At 38.5% G+C, this 18,583-nt stretch overlaps 2 protein-coding genes across 3 annotated transcripts in view; one reads left to right on the top strand and one right to left on the bottom strand.

Moving 5' to 3' along the window:
- Positions 1-1,059: 1,059 nt before the first annotated feature.
- tdrd3 (tudor domain containing 3) lies at positions 1,060-14,637 on the bottom strand. 2 transcript variants are annotated; one of them, XM_034868275.1, is made up of 14 exons: positions 14,429-14,637; positions 13,251-13,335; positions 11,907-11,972; positions 11,014-11,174; positions 9,750-9,891; positions 9,498-9,569; positions 7,050-7,199; positions 6,260-6,409; positions 5,458-5,635; positions 4,756-4,881; positions 2,510-3,465; positions 2,071-2,196; positions 1,779-1,918; positions 1,060-1,291 (listed from the first exon to the last, which is right to left on the bottom strand). In XM_034868275.1, the coding sequence occupies exons 1-13, from the start codon at positions 14,464-14,466 to the stop codon at positions 1,802-1,804; spliced, it is 2,367 nt and encodes a 788-aa protein (XP_034724166.1). In that variant the 5' UTR covers positions 14,467-14,637; the 3' UTR covers positions 1,060-1,291; positions 1,779-1,801. The 2 variants fall into 2 exon arrangements, with proteins under 2 accessions (XP_034724166.1, XP_034724235.1); XM_034868344.1 differs by lacking the exon at positions 1,060-1,291 and having other exon boundaries at positions 1,316-1,952.
- Positions 13,574-18,583, top strand: part of LOC117942269 (protein diaphanous homolog 3-like) — a 166,691-nt gene continuing 161,681 nt past the window's right edge. Inside the window, exon 1 of the mRNA XM_034867767.1 lies at positions 13,574-13,584. The gene's annotated coding sequence lies outside the window, so the exon portion shown is untranslated. The remainder of the gene's footprint in view (positions 13,585-18,583) is intronic.

The following is an 18,583-nucleotide window of genomic DNA, read 5'->3' on the forward strand; positions in this document are numbered from 1 at the left end:
ATAGGTTTTCCCCAGGAACCCCCAGAAATACCATTTTAACCAAGCTAATATATATGAAAATGCTTATTATTCAGTTTAAAAAATATATTGAATATAATTTGTTCCAAGCCGTTTGTCTTGTTACCTTAGTTTCTGTTGCTCTTTCATACAACAGCCACATGGGAATTTTCTATTTGATTAGAATCATTTCACACTTGTCAAGTAATAACTGTGAAAAAAAAAAAAAAATCCACATAGGGACCACAGAGCTTCTGCCTAATATTTGCCTTGCAGGGCCAAGTAGTAAATATTCAAAATGAAATTGGCTTAACTCCTCTACCAAAAATATAACTGTTTATCTGATTGAAAATCAATCCTTTATGATTATCTGGCCAGTGTGTCATGCTCAGTACCCAACAACGCTTTCAAGAGCTTCCCTTTCAGTTCCTCCCCAACAGCTAGGTTTCCATATTACCGGCCGTTAATTATTCAGCTATGCTCGCTTGGCGCTTCAGTTGGAAAATGAAGCAAAACCTTTAGACCAATGATAGAGAACAGCACGACGGCCTCTCTGTTGAACCCTTATGCATTGTCCATTTGTCTCCTACTGCTGGTATGAGTGAAATTTAAACCGAGGTGGAGATTATTTCTTGATGTGTAAAACTCCTGCACAGCACAAGTCCATAAACAGCCAGCTCGGTGGTGTGTGCAGTACTGGAAGAGCTAGGTACAGTGCCTTTTGTATTGTGCAAAATGATATCTCTGCAGTGTAACCGTCTCTATTACAGGGGGATGAGATTGTCTTACCCTTTGGATTTGCTTCACAGAACATAACAAATGAGCTTAAGTTGCTTGCTATGGACTCATAGAGCCTATGCTTATCCCCAAGAGGAGGAATGTCAGAGGTAAGCTATGCGACAAGAACTCTTAGTTAATTTAGTGATAAACTAAAACTACCTGAGTACTGGCATGAGATTCAAAATAAAACCAAAGACCCCTAAGAGGGTTCTATTTCTGCTCGGGCTTAGTTCATTCAGCATTTCAATTTGAGAATTAAAAATAAAACATTAAAACAACATATCCGCTAGAGACCATAATAATTGTTTATTTGAATGCATTCATTTAACAAATCTCCACAACATATAAACTAGATATGTTCTTAATGAAATCGACAGGTGCTCATGTCAGTTTTTATTTAATTTTTGCATTTTGTCCAAGCCCTTTGTAATGTCCTGGCGATTTGGACAATAAATAATAATAATAAAAATAAAAAAAAATCAGGAAGCACTTGGATTGTTGCAGAGTGACATCACTGTCATGGGACAAGCACACAGATGGGTGAAGTGAAAGAAAATTAAAAAATACATTTACAAACTTTGGGTATCTTTTAAGATTATAACTGCTGCAGACCTTGTGAAATAATTTGTACATAATGCATTATACCAGTAGAAGCAGTAAAAGGAAATTATACAATTACATCCAAACAATTTTTACATGAAAATGAGAGCATGAGATTTTGTTTAGCTGTGGTTGGTAGCAGGTTCCAATATGTATATGAAATGCAAGTAATTCTATGACAGATAAGGTTACAGAAATGCCTACAAATGACTTTTGTACAGTCAACGCCTTTACTTTTATTGTAGAATTCAAGACTCCCACCACAATGAAGAGTGATGTTATGAATAAAAAGTTTCCATATAAAAATAGGAACATTATTTACACATTGTACACACAATGATGGACATTGACGTTTGAGTATTAATGAAATTAACAACAACCACACTTTCATATTTATTTACCTGCCAGTGTAAACGCAGACACATCAATCTCGTGCCCTAGGTGGCTGGTAATACTGCTGAGTGGGTCTTGTGCGTCGAGGCTGTCCATCTCCCCCAAGGCGAAACTCTAGTGAACTGTCGTAGTAACCATCATCTTCCTCCTGCCATTGGACATTTGATATGGTTGTGATGTTACTGTGGGTAATCAGATTAAGATGTCATTTTCTGCTTCCTCAACCCACTCGAATACAGTTTAATAAGTTGCTTCCACTTAGTATTAACCAACACTTTATGATCTTTTCTTTGTCCTTACCAATAAATCAGCAGAAACAGGTTTGATGTTATGCAGTAGGACCTCTTCGCAGTTTCCATAATCACTAAAAACAACCACCGCCGTGGAGCCTGATGGATGCACTGCATCTATTCTGGCATGGTAGAACTTCACGAGCGCACGCGCACACCACCACAGACAGAGACAAATAGAAGTCTAGTTATTTTGATGAACATTTTAAGACAAGAAATTTTCATTTAATTTGAATACAACATGACAAACAAATCTAAAAAACTTTCAACACCATGACAGAGAAAAAGAAATGACTCGGTAACCCTTTTTAAGCCATTCAACATGTTAACGGTGAAACAAGCTCTCAGACTATAACATATCTAGTTGTTAATTGTGACTGTAGACAGTTTACAAACATGTTTGAAAATGTTTTAGTTATTGCTAGTTTACCAATCCAGGAATGACATACCTTGCCGTCTTCCCAGTACAGCGCCAGGCATTGGTCTCCAGGTTTCCAAGCATGTTCCATAAAATGACTTTTCTCTGGTCCTCGAAGACCTTGACCTTTGCCTTGTCCTGACCTTCTTTTAGGTCCTGGGTTATTCAAAGGGTTTTTCTTGGGGGGCGGTTCCCTGCTGGGGGGACACGATGAGTTTGTTGGCTTGATTGGACCACTTCTTTTCTGTTCCATATCTCCATTTTGGGAATGAGAAGCCTCCCCTGTCATGATACGACAATCCTGCAGTAACCCCACTTCTTGAGATGTCCCTGAGTTTCCTCCCCTCAGGTTAAAGTTGGGTGGCCGGCTATCCCTTTGTCTGTCAAGGTGGTCCGAGTTTGACCGGTCAATCTTCCCCTTCCTCCTGTTGTTGCTGGGTTCTTCAATTCGGTCGGTACGTTTACCATTTCCTCTTCTATCGGTCTCACTGCCTGCAGAGTCAGTCAGTTTAGATGTGGGCATGCTGTCTCTGACCCCTCTCCTGCTGGACGGACCAGCCACGTTCCCACCACCACCATCTCCGTTTCTGGATCGTTGGTGGTGAGGTCCACTAAACTCCGCCTGCTGAGGAGGTTCTTTTGAATGTGTGAAAGAAGTCGAGAAGGATGAAGGGGAAATCTGCTCATTTCTCATTTCTCTCCTGTCATTTTGCGATCTGTCTGGTGTGCCACGTGACCATCTCTCCTGGCCCTTCCACTGTTGGGCCGGAGCTGATGTTTGGGAGGTTGAACAGTTAGAGAGAGGCTCCTGGCCAGGTTTGGGAAAATCAAAGTCTCTGTGGAAGCGAGGTGGTCTGTCATTCCTTTGGTGCCTATGGTCATTATGCGATGAGAACTTGGTCTGAGACTGATCTTTGCAGTAATAGTCAGAGTTGGAGAAATTTGCTTTACTCTCATGGTGTCTCTGAGGCGCCTGGCTCTTTGGCTCTGAGTAAACAAACCAAGAAAGGAGCATTGTAATCAAGGAACACTGACAAGACCACATTAACACGTGCCACACATGTTATTTAATGAATATTAAAGATTGCTAAAACACTCAACAAAAACATGAAGGAAACAGTAGCAAATAAATGACCAAATATTAATGGAATCACCAAACCAAATTATATTTAGTTAAACACAATGAGACATTAAAAGCCTATTAATAGCATTAAAAAAATGGTTATTGCCCACTTTCAACTAGGGTTGATGTATTAACATCAAAATGACTAAAGCTGTTGATGATGAAGATTTCAATATTTATTTCCTGTTGATAGGCCTACTTTCTTAAAAACATCCTCCTGTGAGTGTAATCATGTGACTTCACCCAGACCAGTGAAAATGGAAAGCATAACTCAAACACAGAGTCCGAGTCAACTGAGCAATTTGTGCCCAAAAAATGCAGTGTTTGTTGTCTAAAAACATTTTGGTTTCAGAAAAGACAATTTAGAACAATGTGTTTATTGTTCATTTATGGTTATCAAGATTAAAATGTGCAATTTATCATGATTTGCTTTTAGGTACAGTCATCCATGCCTGTAACGTTACCGGGGTTAGCTTCTTTATCAGCAAAAGGGAGCTTTGCTTTCTCTTTTACCTTGTTAAGGTAAGCTAGGTTAGCCTCCTTGTGTTTGTTTCTCAAATGTAGACAACTTTCACATTTGTGGGATGTTTCCCTGTAATAAACTGTCCACATATTTTACCACCTTCCACTACAAGGCACTTGCTTTTATCTGACACAGTCATAATCAAATAGGACTTTGCCACTTTCTTCCGACTTCCGGTACAGCCATGAGGCCAGACGAGGGACACGGACTGTTTGTCATGTTCAATTTTACGTAGAATGTCAGGATTTCTGGGTTCCCAGTCGGAAACGGTACATGTCTACGGGATGTGTCATGGTCAGAAATATATAACGTTATTTGCTCTATGAAAGACAATGACAAAGACGAAAACTAAGGACATTTAGGTCATATCGTGCAGCCCTACTTTCAACTACAGCCCAACGCTGCATTGGTCATCCACGCCAGCGCAGATTCCAGTCATTTAGAGAACATGACTTAATTCCCCTCAGTTCTCGATAGCTAGACAGCCATCTGTCTCAATCCAATCGTGACTCTGCCCATGTTGATGTAATGTTATTAATAAGGACATTCTTAACAACACCCATCACCCATATTTAAACTCATGAAATGTGTTTTTTACAGTTTGTAATGAAAACCAGACCATTATACCCACCATTAACGGAGAAAACTCCCATCTTGGATTCAAGAAAGTCAAAAAGAGTGCTTGGTCCAGATGGCCTTCCCCCTGCTCCCTCCTCCTCCTCTTCATTTCTGGATCTGCCTCTTCCTCTTCCTCTGGCTTTAAACAACCCAAGCATAAGATTATGTAGACGCAAATAAGAAAAGTTGGATTAATGAAACTGGATGTTTGAAAATTACACTTCTAGCCCTGAAAGTCTACATCTAAAGCATGTGTGATACGATTAATGTTCTATAGCGGACTGGGAGGATCAATGCATACAGGGACAAAAACAGTCCCTGTTCACAGCTGCTGTAACATGACGGGGGGGGGGGGGGGGGGGGGGGGGGGGGGGGGGAGTAGATAGTTCACTGTGAGGGATTAAGTTTCAAGTTGCTGCAAGTTGATTTCCACTACTGATACAAATACAAAACAATTACTGCAGGTGTAGTAGAATATCCATCTGAAACCCTAAGGTGTGCCTGGGAATATAGTAGGCAGTAAAATATCTTTGCAATTTGTGGTAAATGGACTCAAACAAGCAAAACCACCAATGTGGACATTTAACTAGGCTGAAGGTGCATTAAAAAGGGACCCTCCCCCAATCTCACTGAGGCTATGGGGAATTTTCTCTAGCCAAAGCGGGCAACAGGCATGCATGTGTACAGTTGTGTGTGTGTGTGTGTGTGTATAAACCTCTGGGTTGGGGCTTTACAGATTCAGCTACCACAGGGCCAGGTCTGCTACTCGAATATCCAGTCAAGAGGCTGTTTAGTGCCACTTCAAGGTTGTTGTTATTATCCATTAGAGCCTGCCGAGCCGCCTCCCTGTTAAATCCCATCTCCATGATATCTCTCAGAGCACGTTCATCCACCTACACACAAGTGGAGAACATAATAAGAGAAAACAAAACAATGTATGGGGAAGGTATAAAATGTACAGGGAAAGGGTTGGAAAAGACACGTGGGTCGATGATGGCTGTTTGGTAATATTAGACATAGATGTAGAGTGCATTGTGACAGAAAAACAAACTGTGGAGAAAGAAAATAACAATCGAGTGAGTTTTTTTTTTTTTTTGATGGATTGGTGTGCATTCAAGTTACAAAGCATCATTAACACATCCCCTAGCCAAACAATATAATGTCCTGTTCAATCTAATTTACAGTATTTGTTCAGCTCAAAGCTGGCTGGGTTCTGCCTGGAAACCGGCGGGTCACAAAACAAGGCTAGATGAATGGACTGCCACTTGGTTGGAAAACCTGGCCAAGCCTCCAATTGATTTAGATTTATAAAATATCATAATCAATGGCTCACCTAGTCTATGAACCATAAAATAAGAATTCAATCCAGACAAAAAGAAACAAAATAGGAAAAGCAGGGCAGGTTCCAACCTTTAAACTGCTTTGTTACAATCCATGGAGGCTTCAGTAATGTGACCTAAAATCATTTCAAACAAAGGACTTGTATTACAGGTTTGGACAAAAGATTGTCTTCTCACCAGCTCTCGATAGTTTCCATCTTGTCTGCTTTCAGTTCTTTCAACCCTGTCTTCTCGTCTCCTCTGGTACGAGTCTCGACTTCGGAAGGAGGTAGCAGCACTGGCTAAATTACTGCCTGCATTCCCTCCACCACCAAACGTGCGTGGACCCTAACAGGTAAAAGAACATGAAGATCAATACAGCTGCTAAGTGGGACAAAACAATAAAGCCAACATAAGAAACAAAACTTTGTACTTCAAGACGTAATTAGGATTTTAAATTGGAAGAGTTACTTGAATATCAAAAGCAACCAAGATTAAGCTGAATCTCAATAAGGGGCAAGTCCTAAATGCGGGCCAAATCAAACATTATGTGCAATCGATAAGAGAAACAGCTAAATCAGATAACGTGGCAAAAGGAGTGGTTGTGAAATCAGATGTCCAACATTAAAGAATGGGAAATTATAGGTTGACTCAGGACATCAATATGTGTGGTCAAGATAATTAAAGTTTTAGAGATTGATGAGCGCCTAGATATCGCAGCTGGTGGAGCGGGTGCCCATATATAGGAGGTTTAACTCCTCAACGTAGCGGGCCTGGTTCAACTCCAACCTGCGGCCCTTTGCTGTATGTCATTCTCCCCTCTATCTTTCCAATCAAAAATAAAGGCCGAAAATGCCCAAAAAATAATCTTAAAAAATATATATATATATATATCAAAGATTGATGAATTGAATAGTACACAAGTAACTTGTAGTTACCACAACCATTTCCAAGGTGTAGTCCAGACTCCCGATCAGGGGTTACATACCTCTTTGGTCTTGGCCACCTCGGCAATAGCTGCTGTCCGCTGCTTTTCAAACTCAATATTCTCGTCTGGATTTTTAACCACATCTTGAGTTTTGAGGCTCTTCCTCTGGTCTAGTTCTGTGCTGTCTATGTCACTTTTCATCATACACTTCTACAGGGAGCAAATAACAGTAAAAACATGTTCTCAATTATGCTTTTTCTTCATGTGTAGTTCCTTAACCCTCCTGGTCTCCTCGGGTCAAATTTGACCCATTTTCAAAAAGTTTCTATATCAGAAATTTGGGTTTCTTTCAACCAAATTTTAAAAAGAAATAACGTGGATGGTTCCTTACTACGCTCTTCACAAGTTTTATTCAATTACATAGCATGTGGATATTATGTTTAAATAAAAGAATGTTGAGGGGAAAAAAAATCCGCCCAAAACTGTCAAAAGGTGCAAAAATAAAAACATTTTGAAAACCCAGAAAAACAAAAAGTCGCCTGGCCAACAACATATGGTTAAGAAAGGACATTTTCCACATGTCGTGGAATCACATGAGAACTAGAAGGAAGTCACCTGCAGTGTTTAAGTTACACTCTAAGATTATGTTGTAGCAACTGAAATACCAAAGCTGCTACCCAGCTCACAGTTAATGTTTTGAAGCTCAACAGTGACCTGTATCATAATAGTAACCGTGATTTGTGAAGAATGAGATGGGAACTCAACACTTCCTGCAGCTGTTTCACAACTGTAGGAAATCACTGCAGCAATGACCTTTGCTTATGAGAAGGTTTACCATCTTTTTGTTGCATTGGCAATCCCAACACAATAACTGCAGTGTTTTCCAAACAGAAGTTCTACTGGGGTGGCCACCCAGGAAGAATGAGACCAGCCCAGATAAATAAAATTACAGTTTTTCAATTAAAAATAATTGATTTTATATTATTATTTTTATTTACATTTTATAGCATACACAGACCTCACTGCAATGCTCGGAGTAAATTTAGGTCGGGCTTTTATTGTGAAGGGAAAAAAACGAAGAAGCAAAGCTGTGGCGTTATACGCTGCCATTGTTAATAAGAGAGTTGATGAAATGTGTTTGATATATTGGTTTAAACTGGTTCAGATTACAATTAATGTTTTACCCTTGGCTACAGTAATTAGCACGCTTTAGCTCGGAGGGCAAACTTGGCTTCTTTACATAATTAGATGAACGTCTTTGTCCCCTTAATGTCCCGCTGAACCCCATTCAATAAAGCATTGCTTAATACTAAATACCTGAAAGAAAGGAACGAATAGCCAGATTCGATTCAACTGACAAAATTATGAGTCCGGTACATCCCTACTCTAATTGATGAAAATATATAATAACTAAAACTTTCTACTAAGCATTCTACTTTCCTTCAATGCTCTAAAGTGTGGTTAACACTTCACAGGTCAAATTGGACTTAAAGCGTGAGGAAAATCATTTTATTGTCTAATGAGAAGTAAACTAAATGTACATTTTCAAAAAATGAAACAAAATGTCCAGTAAAACAGAGCCAAGAAAATGTAAGCACAGATTCTGAGAATCTGGTTAAGAGTGCCAATGGGCTGGATATTATTTATATAGAACAACCCTGAACAGACATCCAATCAACACTAAGTCCTGGAGTGACCCAGCATTAGAAACACATTTACACTAGAAATTTAGAGAATGTTGAATGATAATTCCAAAATGCCTCTCGTCCAACTTTACAAAGCTTGAGTAAATCTGGAGGGAGTTGGTGAAAATCCCCAAATCCTAGTGTCAAGCTGATACGGATGTATCCCACTCTGAAGCTGTGAGCCTTGCCTAGGGAGTATTGACCAAGACTCAGTAGTTTAAAATGATAAATGATGTGGCGATGTCTAAAACCACAAAATGTGGAGAGCTGTTAAGTGGTTCAAGAGTTTCTGAGAGCACTGGAATTGAGCAGTTTAAATCTAAAACTTTGTATTTATACACAGTTTGACAATGTGATGGAAGTGTATATTTGAAGTACTGTATTATTTATCTCTGATGATGAAACACTTGCACCAGATATTGAAAGTTATTGCACTGTCTAGAGTGCAATATGTGTGGTAGCACAACAAAGCAGAATTAAAATTCAGTGATGGATTTTAAAAATTCATGAAGACTTTTATTTTTTATTTCACAATTAGTTCAGAAAGATCAGAAAGAAAAAGAAAAAGAAAAGGGACATCAAGGCCCACTCCTGGAGCCAGGTTTGTGTCTGGCATCTAAAATACATCTGTGAGATTATTTTTACTCAACAGTGACTCTGACTTCTAGTCACTGCTAAAATCTCATTTCCATAAACTTTTAAAACTAAAAAGTAAACATTTCCAGGCTTGGTTAGTTTGCTATTGTATAATCATATTTCTAAATTATTGTTTCCTTTTGGTGTTTGACAGAAAAGCACTTATATTGTAAAATAGTATCCTTACCTGACCAAATGGCACAAAGGGAGGAGGTCCACCTTCTGCTCCAATGTTACTCCTGCTGTGTTTGGCTAGACTCTGCAGGTTGAATGATAAAGGCACAACATTCTTAAAAACTCAGAAAAAACTGCATTATTAGCAAGAGTAATGACTGACTGGTGGGGGCGGCCTTTAATGCAGATTTAAAACGATTGACAACACATTAATTGCATATTTTTTAGCAAGTAGCTGAGTCAACATTACAAAATCAACTCTCACCCTTTGTAGTTCCCATTTCTCCACCATGTGATCAACCTCTCCCCCAAGGACAGAGATTTTTGAGTCATCCAGCAGCAAAAGACCATTTTTAACCTGGACTGTACCAAGGAGCTTTACCTTTGTTCCCGGGGGGGTATTTAGACTGAAAAATAAAACAATAAAAATATATGTATAAAAGGATGCTTCATTTATATGACTCGTTAAACTGATTGTTAGATGTTACTCAAAAACTGAAAGTTCAAATATATAGATATTAGAACTGCATTTACCAGGCCCCACACCCTACCGCCTTACCCATACCACTTTATAAATGACATGGAGCAGTGCCAGGGGATGGGTGGCGAGGCTAGGAGAGACTATTAATAATCCCAGCTGCTCACCCATCCTCATGGTAAATTAAAAGCCCCTCTATCTCATCAGGCCTGATAAGGCCTCTGCCGCTTTCATTAAGAAAGCTCTGGGACTTAGAGGGATTTCCAGCTACTGATGCCGGATGCCAAAGCAACAATTAGGGATTTCACTCCAAACCTCTGGGATAGATGCTGTTTTCATGATAGCAGCCAATGCAGAAGCAAGGCTCTCTCTATCCTCCATTTAAAAACCTACAAGCAAATATACACACACTATTCCCCATCTAATCAATGTTGCTACTTAATGTTTGTCATCACTCTATATCCCTGTCTCACACACTGAACAGTAATGTAATCCATCTTTGCCACTCACTTATATCCTCACGCACACTAAAGCGGACGCTTTCATAAGAAACACTAACCACCGCTGTTGGCAGCCAGTGTGTGTGTGCCGCTCATAAAGAGGGGATTTGTTCTGTTCTCTCCTCTCTTCCCATCAGGAAGTCAAGGCCCACATTCTGGCCACTCCACCTGTACATGGCTAGTCACCATGGCAGCAGTCACCAAGGCCACCGTTGCTGGGACGGAGATGTAATTAAGGCTTGAAATGGTTAGATAGCTGCCACCATGTGGAAATTGTAGATAAAAGAAAAATAGAGGCATGTGGTGGGGTGAGAGTGTTGACAAAGAGGTGAAGGAGAAGGGTGGTGCAGTATCTTACACATTTGCTTACTAGAAATACTATATTTTTTATGTTTTGTTTTTCTAAACATGACTAAAACAAAAAAAAACTGTTATTTATTACAGGTAGTACACATTGTAATTAACTTCCTAGGCAATTACAATATACTTCATCCAGTTATTTGCACTAAACATAACATATTCCTAAATACAAAAAACTGTTATATGGGTACCTAATCTTTGACAGGTGTTTATACTCCAATCCTACACAGCTGGTATGCCCATCTGTCATTTGTAGGCGCAGCATTCGCGGTGCGCCCTGCGACTCCTCGTGGTCTTTAGAAGCTGAGACGTTCCTCACCTTCTGCACCTGAAGAACACAGGGACCTTCCAACTGGCCACGTGCAAGAGACAACAAAAGAATTATAGCTGAAAGGGCAAATCAGCAGCATGTTGGGGAGGATTGCAATAACAAATACAAGCAAAAATCTAGCTATTATAGTATTAATCAATGGTTACACCAAACAGTTCTAATTTCTAAGGCATATGAAAAAAACCTCTTTCCATTTAGCATAACTGTGTCAGCAGAGGCTTACTTAATCCTCCAAAATGCTTCATGGCTTAACTTTAGATTCAGTGACCATTGTATTTAAAACCATTTAACAGATCTATCCTCTCAAATAATGATTTCTAGATGTGCAAAACGAAACGTGTAAATGTTACAAATGTAACATGGTACTACATTATGTATTTAAGGCAATGTAATTCTAGTGGCATTCACTCTGTTAGAGATTTACACTGTACACGGCAGAGTCTATGACCAGGGTTTCACAAGTGGTCACGTTGTTCTGATGCCTGAGGCGAGCAGGGGTTAAGCTGACATACAATTACATGTTTTAATTCTCTGACAATATTTGGACTTTTTTTTCTTTACAGTTGCTCAAATCCAGTTTCACAAACGAAGTAGCAGTTCTTTGATCCTTGTTTGGCAGTGTGTTAGGGCCATCTAGTGGCACTCATGAGAACCGCATTTCAGCAAACACCAGTAACCATAGCACATGACTTTCCACCGAGATTCAGAAATATAGCATTAAAATGCATGTATAAGAATCTATGTACCACTCACCTTGTCAGTTCTTCCACTATTGATATCAGACGGTAGAAATTTTCTCCCAATAGGCCTAAGGTCCCTCTGCAAAGGAGATACTAAAATTAAATAACAAATAATGTGCCAGTCATAAAGAAAAGAAAGATTGCAATAGAGTTTGCCTAAAATACATTCGAAAAATGTGTTTACCTACACTGTACTTTGCCTCAAAATAACAATTAACCAAGATACCGATTACAAGTTGGTTCCTCACATATCCTTATTCCAAATCTGATGCAGATGACAATATCTCTAAATGCAGGTCTTTTATTTCCCCAGTAAACCTAAAAAAAACAATTGCTTCTTTACCTTGATGTCTCAATAAATTTCTCTAAACGCAATTACGATACAATTATTTCAAAAGGCCGTTTCAAGGCTTCTATCAGGGTTTGGGAAAAGTGACTATGACTGTTGTGTCAGTGAAGACGCAACTACTCCACTTAATCTTAGAACTAGTTTAAAGATTCCACTGCCTTACAAGCTTCAGCCCAAATTTGATTCATGTTGGTTCGACCTGGTATGCAATAATAACTCAAAGTGCAGACTGCGATCTTTTGAAAGCCTTCTCAGCCAAAACCTAAAGGTCAAGGCTTTTGCAATAAATGTAACTACCTGTACTGTGTTCTAGACATGTCTTTTACTGCTAGACAGGTAAACAGTTACACATTGTCTAACAGAAAAGCATGTCCATGTCTACGACTGTGGTTCTCCTTTACTTATTACCACTTTAATGTTCATGTAATGTCTAGTGTATTGTCAATCTATGTTACTCTTTACGCAACATTTTACATCATCTCTCCATGCAATGAAACTTAAACAGATTTGTGACCTCATGTTTATTTCTGATATCATGTTAGGATGTATGCAATGGACCACATTTAACTGACTACTCAAACAGGGCAAAGGAAATAGTTTGATGTGAAGGTGCAAGATTATCTTTAGAGCTAGGGCTACCGAAGATGGAAAGTGTAGCTACTGTGTCTGCCAATAGTGGGTCATTCATAATTTGCAATAGTCTCCATAATATGCTTTTCAAGAAGTTTACTTAACGCTACACTATTAAATATATAAAACACAGGCCAGAGTAGTTGACATCCAGTTTAAAATTGTGTTCTCATAGCTTTGTTTGTTTCATTAGAGTATATGGTGGCTGTGTACATCAGTAGGTGCCTGAAAAGCAATTCATATTTAATAACCATTTCCCACAATAGTTTACAGTACAAAGCCTTGATTAGAGTATCTGCTTGCTGGAACATAAATACAGAGAAAACTGCTGGGAAATTGGAAAAAGCTACATGAAAAACTTCCCAGAATAAAACTTACGTGAAGCGCAATATGAATAATGTCATTGTGTGTTATTTTCTCAGCAGATCCTTTCAGTTCTGTTATGCCTTCATCACTGAGGTACCTGTAAGAGGACAAAGTAGAGGGGGAAGATGAAGTTGGCAGAGGTGTCAAAAAGCAGGTGAGCATGTCTAACCACAATAATGTTCAAACATTCAAAAACTTCTTGATAAGAAATTTACCCACGACATTTAAATCACAAGAAATCTACTAATATTGATAATTTCAGACAATTTTATTACATGTTAGTTGACCACAAAACGAGACGTTTTAACTATGTTAAGAATTTAATATACATTTGTTTCACCTTGTGGTAAGACTTAATATAGCGGCTATTATTTATTTGTTTTAAGGCCGGAGGAAAGTCCTCAGTATTTTAGGTGAGAAAATATATTAGCCAAAAACAAGACAACCGAAGTAGTATAATAAACGTTCATGTATCTAGCTAGCTAACTAACTAGCTAACCTAAGTTCTGAAAGGCGCATATCTATTAACATTAGGCTACTACTGGGTTTTGTTTTATTAGCCTCGGAGTAATACTGTAACAATCCAGCAGGGACGCCCCATTAACAAAACTGGAACGAGGTAAATGTTTATATTTGTCTGTTTTAAAGACGAAGGTGGGCTAACGTTAGAGTTATAACTCTAGTAACTTTAACGCTAGATATTGAAACGTTATATTAATACGTGCTGGTTGGAAGTTCTCTCTTTCAACAGCGCTGCATGTTTATATTTTATTTTATTTTGACAATGTTCGGCGCTCTTTGTAATCTTATTAACTACTGCTTTTCAGTTAACGCAAACTGTAGCGTCAAAAGTTTTTACGTTATGATAATGATGTGCTACGTGTGTATTGGCTGTACCTAGCTAGCTAGCTTATTTATATCGCTAGCTCTTAGTTAGTTAGCCTTAGTAAACGTTACGCTTCAGGAAAATGACTAACATTGCCATGATCCGCACAACCTAAAGTGGATGTGTGTACTTTGGAAAGCCTCGTGCTCTCGCACAACTCCAATGTTTATTGATAGCTAACGCTAATGACTAACGTTAACGTTAGTGTTGTGAGCAAACACAAATCTGGCACCTCATGTGTGAGTGAGTGAGCTAGCTAGCTAATGTTAGCTCACTCACTGACGTTAGCTACTATGCTCCTTACCAGCCTTCTTTGGTCAAGGAATCTGTCAAATCGGTCATTTTCGTCCACACTGTAGATGTGCAAATAACGACACCAATAGTTTTAAATCTAGCACACTTCAATAACAACTATCTGATTCGGTAATACATATTCTCAATGTTAAAGCTCGCTAATGTGAATATTGAATGACTCTACGTAACATGCGTCACTAACAGACGCGCTCTACAAGTATGGAGTGCGGAGAGGGTCAAAATCCTTTTATTATTATTTTTTTCTTCTCCTTCCCTTATGGATAGTTTAGATCAGGGGTCTTCAAAGTTTTTTTAAGCCAAGGATCCCTTAACTGAAAGAGAGATTGAGCAGGGATCCATTACTAAATATATTGTATAAAATGCACACCTTCTTTGCATAGAATAATAAGCTATTAACAAGATAATTGTAATGATTTTATAAACCATGTTTTAATGTAAAACATACATGTGGCACAGTGTATGCTTAGGATGAACTGTCTCTGTGGATGGTTATCTAGTGACTACCTTACCTATAGGCCAGTAAGCAGTGGGCATATACAGTATATTTGCTAATAATATGTTGGATTCATGTTAACTTTAAAAATTAACAATGATTTGGCGGGCCCCCTACAGTGATTCTGAGGGACCCCTTAGGGGTCCCACACCCACTGTTGATGATCCCTGGTTTAGATGTTTTAGTGAGAAAGGCTGCCTGGTATCCAGCGGTAAGACAAACTTTTTATTTAGAGCTACATACAATAATTTATGTTTCAGAAATCAGCTAGTGCCCATTGGAATCCTAAACCAAATACCCTTTTGTCCTCCTTAAAGTTACAGAAGCCTACTGCCGCCACACCTGAAAAAGAAATCACATTATTACGTGAAAAGTTTATTCGAATAAAAAGATGTTTTTTACAAACATACAAACTTATCAAGATATTACATTTTGTCATGTTATTATGTAAAACTCTGTTACTGCAATAATCCAGTGTTACATTGTTTGTAGGGTAATTTTGGCATTGAACTGTATTTAATTTAATTCTATAATTTATTTTAGGTATGGGTTTAGGAAGCCATCCCAACATAGTTACATGTGTCCATTTCTACCCATTCATGGGTAGAAGATCGTAAAGGAGAATTCCAGTCGTATTTTAATGTAGCTCTGTTTTTATTAAATTTGGAGTTCTGTCATTAGCTAATCAACTGAAAACAATTGGGGCTGTCTACACCGAGTTATCCTCCTGCTAGAGTTAGCACACAACATGCTTAAACATATTTTAAACATGTTTCTAGCCTCTAAACATGCTTAAAATGTCATTACTAGCCATGTACAGTTATTCCTTCCAAGTAAACACAGTGAATATGACTGCAGTAGATGTGACAGAAAGACATAATAGTTGTGACAATCAACGTAAATAATAAGCAATAAATAAACAGAGGACTGTGCACTGGCTGAATTAACACAACTCTTTTGCCTTTCTGTCTACTGCAGTCAAATTCGCTCTGTTCACTGCACATGGCTAAGCACTGGTAATGGCATTTTGAGCATGCTTGGGGGCTAAAAACAAGTTTCAAACTTGCCCGGTTTCAAACTTTTGCACCTGTTGGGTGAAAAATCTAGCAGGAGGATAACTCGGTGTAGACAGCACCGATTGTTTTCATTTGTTTCACTACTGACAGCACTACAAATTTTTAAAAACCGAGTTACATGTTGAAATTGACTGGAATTCTTGGTAGAGATAGCGGACCGAGTGGACCCTCAAGTTAACTGGTCACAAAATCCCCAACCAGCCTTGAGATGTCATAAAAAAGACTCTCAGCCCCACTGGGACACATGGACGTATTATTGACTAATTATTGACAAATTGAAGTGCCAGGCCATCACTGACTGGACATTGAGTTTCAGTGTGGTGGAAACAGCTGTTAAATTATGTTACTTTACCTCGGTTTCATAATGGGCAACTGTTTTGTTGGTTAGACTGTTGTATGGAGTAAGTGAATAACCAAGTAAATTTACAAAACAAAAAAAACTGACAACATATTATCTTCCCTATTTCCCTCTATATTTCCAATGAGACAGGTGGTGCAAGTAGCATAGTGGGTTAAAACAGCTTTTTTGCTGCATAGCTGCCTACTGCTGTAATAGATTTAATGGGAGAAACCAATACCAAAAAACTGAACTTGAGGAGGCAAAAAAATATGTAGATCAGCAGAGTTGAGTGTCGGTTCACCCCCAGTTTCTCACTCACAGCAAATGGTGCTTGGCCCTGCAGATACTTACAGTTTTATGTGTTCAGGCTTTGGATCGGCATCTCTGAAAATGTGTCAAATACAATGGAGGAATGGATTGTTTTGTGCTGCTAAGAGCACTAATACGTTATGTTTGGGAGTCATCACCAATTTCTTTTAGTAAGGTTTTCACTGTAGCTGTTGATGAACACACACAGGGCCCAATGTGACATTATTTCTTAAAGCGAGAAGGCACTGTAGCAACATTTGTCGAAATGGTCATGCATTTTTAAAGTACTACTGTACATGATTTTTGAGGGACAAATGGCATGCTTTACTGTATCAAAGAAAGAAAAGTACAGTACTTGCCATTGTTTAATTATCAGTCAACTAAAACCCAGGATTCTGATTTAGTAATACAATTTTAATTGTAACCACAAGAGGGCAGTATATGCTTGCTAATGTATTAAAACCATACTCCATACACCCATTAAAATACAAAACAGATAGTATTAAACATGGTTTCATTGCAGTCACTGCATACTTGAGACTTTGACATAAGGTTGAATTGTGTTGTTATTGGCACAACCACTGGAGTTAAATTATTTATTTTTTTGTTGAAACACAACATATTCTAAATAACAAAACATACCTGCCCAAGTCAATTCTACAATAACCCATTCAAACATGCATTGAGTGAATTTTAAACACAATACTGTAGGCTATAAGAAAAATTTCAGATTTTCCTTGAGGCTCATTTTATCAACGAGTACTTTAATTTTATGATTGTACATTTTGTATTTGTTTACGCTATGACACTGTTGTCCTGAAAAACTCATGCTAATGAAGCACAAAATCTCACTCAAATGGATTTTCTGTATGTACATGGTAATAATGGAAGCATTATTTTAGTGAATCACTGCAGCACTTTTAAAAGACGGATGCTTAAAATATTACAGTTAAGCAAATAAACGAGAGACTCCTGAAAATGAGAGCGAAATTATTAAGTATGTGGTGTAGGGTTCCTGTTTTTGCTGGTCAAAAAACTGTCACTCAAACTTACAAGCAACTGTTGTTAAAGTTGTCACTTGTCAGTGGGCTACAGTCTAACTCACATTGGACTTCAGTGCTGAGATCTTAAGAAGGATTGGCATGCTCCCAGCTGTCTTCATGGAAGCACAAAGGCAGTGGAAAGGTTAATACTACAAGTGGCTTTTAATCCTATTTCCAACATTGGGTTACATTAACTTAATTGTCTCATATGGTTCACTGTCAATACTCCCGCAAATGTTCTGAACTGGTTGCCTTTACTTTGGATAAAGCAGTTCAATTTTTGAGTAGAGCAAACGAGAAGGATCTCACAATTGTTTCTGTTTGTTGCATCACATCACCTCATTGCTGTTTGCATCAGACAAAGTATTTGGGATTTTACTGTAGTTTTAGGCTTAATTTCTTTTAAATTACCTAACAAAGCTGAAAACCAACAGCCCAGAGCATTTTCAGTATAACAACCTAATTGAAAAAGAAAAGAGAAGAAGGCAGCATTAACTTGTGCTCCACCCCAAACTTCACAGTCTGATTGAGAAGTAAAGTGTTCGTTGAGTCCTGGAAACGTGACAGGTCTCGAGAAGGGCCAAACATATTCTAAAATGTACAGAAGATCATCATTATATCTGACACTTGAGTACCAATGGGGTAAAGTGCCTAACACATAGATGTTTTTTTCATCGATGATCTGGTGTTCAATTTCAAAAGTACAGTAGTCATTTCATTTTAAACGTATCAAGCGTGCATACTAGGCCTGCATGTTACTACTATTACCACAGACAGTTAGAGAAGACTATTACCGGTATGCACGGTTGATAAGGTGCAGGCTGCCCCCAGGTATTCCTATAGACTGTATATTTGTTAATTAATATTAACGGTCTATGGGTAG

This window comes from Etheostoma cragini, chromosome 1, assembly GCF_013103735.1.
Source record: "Etheostoma cragini isolate CJK2018 chromosome 1, CSU_Ecrag_1.0, whole genome shotgun sequence".
Lineage (NCBI taxonomy): Eukaryota > Metazoa > Chordata > Actinopteri > Perciformes > Percidae > Etheostoma > Etheostoma cragini.

Coding starts and splice junctions, on each gene's coding strand:
- tdrd3 (XM_034868275.1), bottom strand. CDS start 14,466: ATGACCGATTTGACAGATTCCTTGACCAAAGAAGGCTG. Junction 7,200..9,497: donor CCTTTGTGCCATTTGGTCAG/GTAAGGATACTA, acceptor TGCTCCCTGTAG/AAGTGTATGATGAAAAGTGA. Junction 4,882..5,457: donor TGTAAAGCCCCAACCCAGAG/GTTTATACACAC, acceptor GGTTGTTTAAAG/CCAGAGGAAGAGGAAGAGGC.